Source organism: Tupaia chinensis, unplaced genomic scaffold, assembly GCF_000334495.1.
Source record: "Tupaia chinensis unplaced genomic scaffold, TupChi_1.0 Scaffold139422_1, whole genome shotgun sequence".
NCBI lineage: Eukaryota > Metazoa > Chordata > Mammalia > Scandentia > Tupaiidae > Tupaia > Tupaia belangeri.
In genome coordinates, this window is record NW_006199308.1 from 657702 (window position 1) to 665582 (window position 7881).

The 7881-nt window shown below is 41.8% G+C and overlaps 1 protein-coding gene across 1 annotated transcript in view; it reads right to left on the reverse strand.

The window, feature by feature from the left end:
• Window positions 1-7881, reverse strand: part of PLA2G4A (phospholipase A2 group IVA) — a 195977-nt gene that overhangs the window by 9170 nt on the left and 178926 nt on the right. Inside the window, exons 16-17 of the mRNA XM_006161871.2 lie at window positions 4593-4788; window positions 2852-3009 (exon numbers count right to left, since the gene is read on the reverse strand). Coding sequence (XP_006161933.1) covers window positions 2852-3009; window positions 4593-4788 — 354 coding nt within the window. The remainder of the gene's footprint in view (window positions 1-2851; window positions 3010-4592; window positions 4789-7881) is intronic.

The window sequence follows — 7881 nt, forward strand, 5'->3', positions numbered from 1 at the left end:
CACACACACATAGAATCACTTGACTATGAATTTCAGTGGTTAGGTAATTTAGGAGAAATCTTACATCCGTTTGTTAAAATATAAATATTTACTTGGCGCCTAGGCTACCGTTATCTGTACAAACTTATCTGTGTTGTGAATCTGGGCATTTGCCAAGGGCTTGGGGCGTATCCGCCATGGACTTTCATGGATATGAGTCGTGGCCACGCACAGGGACGTTTCCCATTTCCGAGCAGCCTCTGCTCACATGACATGGCTTACTTCGCTGGATTCACGAGGGCACCTACTGCCCCTGCTCAGGGACAAGCAGACTGAGGGTCCTGCAGCCTACAACAGGTCACACACGTAACCTGGGACCTAAAGATGGCCTCGTCTCCCCCGCTGTGCCAGACATGTCAGCAGAAGCAGTTAAAAACACTCTGAGGAGTGCTTTGTGAAGAGTCAACATTGGAAGCAACAGAGGTCAGGACTGTTACTTTGGAATTCCGTCTTTGTTCAGACTTTAACTTTTTCATCTGTAGCAAGACAATGGCTTTGAAGAATGCTTGTAAAATAAGCAAACAGAGCTATATCATTCCGATAGCAAGTAACTTAGCAGGTTTTATATAAACCGGAATTGAAAAGAGCAAGAAAACACACACTCCCACTCCCATACGTTCCCAAGTGGTTTTAGAACTTACCCAAGTTTAATATATTTCATCCCAAGGAATATATTGCTTTGAGTTTACTGACTCACATTAGAAAGATCGGAATACTGTGGTGTTATTCCTTAGCTCTTTTCTCTTTTAGTAGCATGAGTTTATAAAACACAACTCTCCTTTGAGGATTTCTGTTCACTCTCTACACATCATACATTAAAATACTCATTTGTTCTCTCATTATTCTTTAAATTTTTACTATCACTGCAAAGATAATGTTGTGGCTTTTAGATGTCCACTGCTTATAAAATGAAAATAAAAAACAGGAATAAACATATTGAGAAAATGAGATAAGCTTATTTTTTGGGGGGGGGGTGAGGAGAGAGGTTTTTGCTATAGGGCGTGTGTGCTCACCAGAAAGACAGAAAGAGACAGAGAGACGGAAAGTGAGAAATCACCCCCCAGGGGGGATGGCCATGCCACAATCTCTTCTCCTCCATTCTCCTCTCGGGATCTTGGGCACACACACACATGTGCCTGGCGTAAGTTTAAGCCACCAGGTCTGGGGCTCGAACCACAGTCGACTACATGGGAGTCCAGCGACATAGCCATTACACCAACTGATGGTCCCTCTATAAGCATTAATAAGTATAGTTTATACGAATTATCACTTATGTGCCAGAAGGGCTAAAAGAATTTTAGAGTTATAGGAACTGAAGTTATTTGGGGAAAGTTCCTAAATTCACAAAAATTAAAGATATTGATTACTAAGCACATTACGGTGCAACTGTCATGATTGTACATAAATGATCATTACTAGCTTCAGGGCATATTAAACAAGCAAACCAGCCAGATATGCCTGAACGCCAACGGCTCACAACGTCTAGCTCACTCCCGCGAAATGGAGCTCTCACCCCCAAACAGTGAGTTCCTTTGTGCCATTACAGTCTCCGAACAACTAGGGTTTCACCTTTCTGTCTTCATTAAAGTTCTTTATTTTTCTTTCATTCCTTTTTTTCTAACATGCAGAATCCAATTAGACCACTGAGCTTACACGTTCACGACTGATAATAATTTGCCAAATGCTACAATTGGGAACCACAGACCAATGGTTTTAATGACACCGTAGTGACTAACTGGTGAGTTAGTGAGGAAGAATTTCGCATAGATACAGAATCTTAACAGTAGACATATGGGGAGGGATTTAAAAAGCTTATAGAAAATGTGTATTTGTTTAAAAAAGGCATAAATTAAAATTTTTTGTACCAAAATAAATATTTTGTTGTGTGTGTGTGTGTGTTTGGTTTTTTTTTTTTGTTTGTTTGTTTGTTTGTTTGTTTTTAATTTGCTGGAGGTACATGCATGCACTCACTAGAGAGAGAGAGAAAGTGAGAAAGTAGCCCCTTCCCCATTGGGAATGATCACACCACAGTCCTTCCTTCTCCTCTCTCTCCTTCAGGGATTTTGGGCACACATGCACACATGCCTGGCATGTCAAGTCACCAGGTCTGGGGCTCAAAACTGTGTGGTTGACTCTATGGGATCCAGCTGCCTTAATCATCAGGCCATATAGACTGGGTTATAAACTTGTTTTCTAATTCCATTTTTCCACCATCTTTTTGCAGTCCCCCTCATGCTGGTGATAGGAATGATCAATATTAAGAAATGACTTTTAGAAACTATAGAAAAGCATACTTGGTATCTCAAAAGCCTCACAAAAACTACATTTTCTGCTCCTAAACTAATATGGTTTCAGAGTCTTAAGCTGTTACCTTGGGCAACACTCCCACCATCTACAAAAATAAAACACATAAAGGCATGAGTCTGTTCATTAACTTCATGTCATGATATTTTTGCAGATCACGAATACGTCTGGGGATGCTCCCCTACTCTATGTCCTTGTCATCATTTTTCTTCCATGTAACTTATTTAATCGTATGAGGAATGTATAGATACTATGGGAAAGAAACTGAGTATTAATCATTCAATCCAATAACTGGATGAAAGGTGGGCTTTGCCAATTTGCAAGCATTAGTTCCTTATTTGTGATTTCGTGTTCTTCTGGAACAATAATTCATAAAAAGTAAAGTGACAGATTTCGGGTTTTAGTGATTCGAAACCTAATTTTTATGTCCGGTTAGTGAAGAAGGTTAGTGCCGGGTTCACGTGCTGGAAGGAGCCTGGCATCGCTGACGGTCAGCGGAGACACTTACGTCGATGTTGTTCAGGGTGTTGAAGTGCATCAGGTCATGCAGCCTTTTGAATGCTTGGTTTGGATACTGAAAGTTGAAGGTTGAAAATGGTGATTCGGGGTCATCAAAAATATCAAAGTCGGCTATTTCTCTCTCTTCTTCCGTTTCTCTTGGAACACCTACACACCAGAAGAATCACACGTGGTGTTATTGTGAGACCGACAACTTCTCTCTGAAATCCTCAGAAGAAAACATACAAATAGCCATAAAGACAGCAGCAGGGGCCTCCTCAGGGGTCAGAAAATCCTCAGTGCCCTCAGAATCCATCACTTCTGCCTGTGGTGGCTGGATGACGTCCAGTTTCCACTCTCTCCATCTCTGTGTCTGAGGGCTTTCTACTTCGTGGGACTACAGAAAGCTGTTTTATCCACCAGCAGCAGGCTGGAAATTCTGGTAAACAACACTTTGCCCAGACAATGGTTAACCAAAGACTCTAGGGAGTCAGTATATAAACACCCAGTTTTCTTGCCTCCTGGTGTGAGGGGAGGAAAGATTCTGGAACATGGATTCTGTCCCATTTCCTGAACTTTCCAAGCAGGGTCAAGTTCCTGTTGTGGTCCCTGGTTTAATAACATTTGCTTCGGTTTCTGCCTTCTTTCCCTTTATCGCTTCCCTACTTCCTCACTAATAAATTATAGTGTTCCCTAGTTTACTCAAGTAAACTATTTGCACTCCAATTCTCAGTCTCACTTTGAAGGACCACAAACTAAAACACTGTCTGAATTCCTGTCATATAAACTCCCAATATGTGCCCATATGTTAAGTCTCTCCTTGAGAAGTAATGGTGACAGAAAGTCCTCTAGGTTTCATGTGCTCCACTCTTAAATAACTACAAATGCCAGGCAGTTCTTTCTCCTGTGCAGAAGCATGCCTCACAAGAGCCACCACCCTGGTCAATCCTCTCTGTTTTCCTGAACAATCTAGAAAAAAAATCATTTTCTTCTGCATTTTCACCTAACCCATCTTTCCTGATTGTGTGTGTGTGTGTGTGTGTGTGTGTGTGTGTGTGTGTGTGTGTGTGTGTGTGTGTGTGTGTGTGTGTGTGTGTGTGTGTGTGTGTGTGTGTGTGTGTGTGTGTCTTTCCATTCACAAAATGGAAAACTACATTTTCTGCTCCTAAACTAATATTGTTTCAGAGCCTTAGGCATTTTCCTGTCAATTCTAGGTCTCCTTGTGTTCATCAATGCATTCTAGGACACAGAAGAGTCTAGAGACTCCTCTGGATGTGATGAAACAGACAACTGTGCCTTGAACTTGGTTCTTGTTTTCTATGAAATTCAACATGTGGCAACCTGAAATTGCTAGCCACTTTATGGTGCCAGCTTACATGCATCTTGAGGATAGTTAAAAATTTCTGGAATTATTTGTGTGTAATGTGCTCAAAAACAAAAGCTATCATACAGGGGTGACATTCAGAACATTTAATAACCCTTATGACATGATCACCAGCCAACCAGAATCAACAGAATACAAGGTTTTAGAGTTGAGGCTCAGAGATTTTTGCCGAGTGTCTGGGCTGTGAGGAATTCAAGGGATCTTGAGGTGAGAAAGAGGGGAAGTATTTGGAGTTTCAGGACAGGAGCTCTCTGTCAACATTAAGGTAAGCCTTCCATCTTGCACTCACCACAGCAGGATCATCGTGAATAGATCTGGATCCATACCAGGTTCTCACTTTATTGAATATAACTTATTCCCATCATACCTGGAGCCTTGTACTTTCTGAAGTTGATGTTGGCCAACACAAAGTGGATGATGGTTGGGCAATCTTTCTCCACATCAGGGTTCTTGGGTTTGAAGACATAGCACTCTTTCAGTCCTTCCCGATCAAACACGTAAGGATCAATCTTGGGAAAGGGAAGCTTGTTCATTTTAGCCCACTTTTCTGCAAGTAGGAGTTCCTATTGGGAAAGAAAGAGAGGCATTTGAGAATTCCCATCTTCATCTATTCAGTTGGTCCAACCATTATTCAATATGGCGTCTACTCTGTCATTATGAGAAGTGTACTATGTGCCAGCAGTGTTCTTCTTGCTAAGACATAGTAAATAACCACTCTGCTCTCAAGAAATTCATTTAATCTGAACAAGATACAAGAGTACTCTACAAACAAACTCACCGTTACAATGTCAATTCTTGGCACAGGGCTAGCTCCATAGCAGGCATTTGAAAAATTATGGATGGGCTAAACTGAGAGAAATTATACTGAAGAAACTTCTAAGAAAAAAAATGCAATGGGTTCAGAGTATTTTTATTATTATTATTATTATTATTATAGAGAAATGTTTGCCGTAGGGCACGGGTGCTCGTTAGAGATTTATAGAGGGATGGTGAGACAAAAACTGAAAAATCACCCCCAGGGGGTATGGCCATGCCACAATCCTTTCCTGATTGTCCCCTTGGGATTTGGGGCATGAACACATATGCCCAGCATTGAGTTTCAAGCGTCTGGGTCTGGACTTAAACCATGGTCAACTACATGGGAGTCCAGCAAGGCAACCATTATGCCATCGGCTGGTCCTGGGTCAGAGTATTTCTACCCAAGCAAATGTTTCTTAGTGCTGAGGAGTAAAACTAGAGTCTAATGAGGCAGAATTAGAAAAACTCTCTGCTACCAGATTTTTAACCTGTATCATCTCCAGTGAATTGTTAAAAAATATGAATTAGAAATTCATTTTCTATAGGTAAATATATTTGAATTACTCTGAATCCGCTTTTCCAGCTGTTGTTGAGGAGCAGCTGAGCTGCAGGCCTCAACGTATTGCTGTGGGAACTGCCCAGGGGAGACCACACACGGTAGCCAAAGCCGACTGAATGAGCGCGGCAGATCCTAGGACTGGTTCAGATATCAGCTCTCTTCTTGGAAGAGGTCTCCACCCACCAGCTGTGAAGACTCGTGGAGCAGAGTCACAGCAGTTGACGTGCAGTCGTGACACGCACTACGGCCAGGAACTGCGTGCTCTCGTCAGCTGCTGAGATTTGAAGTTTGACTCTGCATGAAAGCTGACTAACTCTGGGTAAGTACAAAAAAAATAAATAAATAAAATACAACTTAAAAAGGAGAATATAAACCAATGTGCAACTGTGGGGCCAAGGGGCCTCATTTCTATTTATATGCAGATCCAGGAGGGGAATAATCTGAAGAAGAATCTCCCAGTAGTCAGAGTTCAAACCAAAGCCTCAGGCCAAGGGGAGCTGTGGGACCCAGGCATGTTTGCCAGCCCAGTGTCTCCATACGCAGACCCTCAGATATAAACTACGGAGGATGATAATACCTCTCTCACAGAATTGCTATTATAACTAAATGGATTACTATTTTACCATATTTCCAACAGGGATAATCACGGAGTGAGTGCTATATAAAAGGGTGATAAATCGCAGTAAAGAGAGAGAAGGAAAAAGTGAAGAAAACAAGGAAAGAGATCAGAACAGCTTTTGAGAAATTCCTAGAGAAGATGTAGGAACAACCATCTTCAGAATCTTAGATTTCTAAAATTACTCTTGTCTGGGCCTACAGGTGGCCTACTGGTTAAAGTGCTAGACTCTCAAATAGCTGGTTTGCGTCTGAGTCCTGGATCCAGTGGCTTGAAACTCATGCCGGGCATGTGTGAGTGTGTGCCCAAAAATCCCAAGAAGAGAATAAAGGAGAAGGGATTGCAGTGTGGCCATCACCATGGGGGGTGGAGGGGGTGACTTCTCACATTCCCTCTCACTGTCTCTCTCTGTAGAGTACACATCATGCCCTATGGCAAAACCTTAAAAAAAATAAATAAGTGAAATAAAAACTACTCTTCTCATCACAATGATCCATTCAGTGATAACCACCAGTGGCCAATCTATGTTCCATGCTAGAAGATGGGGACACACAGTGAATAAAACCTACATGGTTCTTGCTGTCATGGGATTTCAAGAAAGACAGTCATCAATAACCTTTTGGGCTTAAATATGCAATAAGATATGAAAAAAAAATGCAGGTTGCCATAAGATTTCACAGTAGACCTCGGTTATTTCCCCAGAGTATTTGTAAACTCATTCAACAATGATTATTGAGCACTTTGTTGGTTCAAGACAGAGAGAGGCTTTTCTTCAAGCCTTGACATTCGTAAATCAATGGGAGAGTTGAAGAGATGCCATATTATCACACAGTATGAAAGGGCAGGGAGGGTGATGGACGGTTCTGTACCTGGGAGGTGAGTCTGAAAGGCTCAGCTGGAACTTAACCCGCTAACTGGGTGACCTGAGGCAAACTGAGCAATCACCAGGGCTGACAGCAAATTATTTGCGGAAGGAGAAGCAGAAATTTGCGGTGACTCCCCTTAATGGCACCAGAAGGACCAAGAGTTACAACAAACAGGGACTAGCTTGTTGACCGTCCCCGAAATATTGAGCTCCCAATTCCATCTCATCACACGTGACCTTCAAAAAGTTTGTGGAAAATGGAATTAAAGTACAAATCTATTTCAGCGCAAAACCATATTTCAAGGGCCTATATGGCTTCTCAAGGCAAGTCAGGTGCAAATGGAAGACCGAGGCGTTTGGTCCCTGGTTCACCTGTACATACTGGATGCATGCGTGATCCTGGCTGACTGGGAAGGATGGCTGATACAGAGTGGGGCCCCATTGAGATGCTTGTCTCTCTCATAAATGAAATAAATATACTTCATTATTTTTTAAATCTATGAGTACTGTTTTCCTGATGCATTTCCATAAACTTTTGGAAAACCCCTTCTTAATACTGCACGTGTTCCCTGTTCCTCAGCAACTCCTTTTCCACCTCGATGAAATGAAATTACTAGTATTAACCTTTCTCATAGGATTGCTGTGAGGATTAAATGAGATAATATAGAGAAATCTCGGTCATTTAGATTCAGACAAAATGAGCACTTTGATAGAGCCTTACATTCAGGAAAAATACCCTTTTCATAGAATGTTCACTATTGCCCATGCTTCTCGAATGCTGTGAAGCTTAAGTTGGTCAACTCTCTCTCCGCACTCTT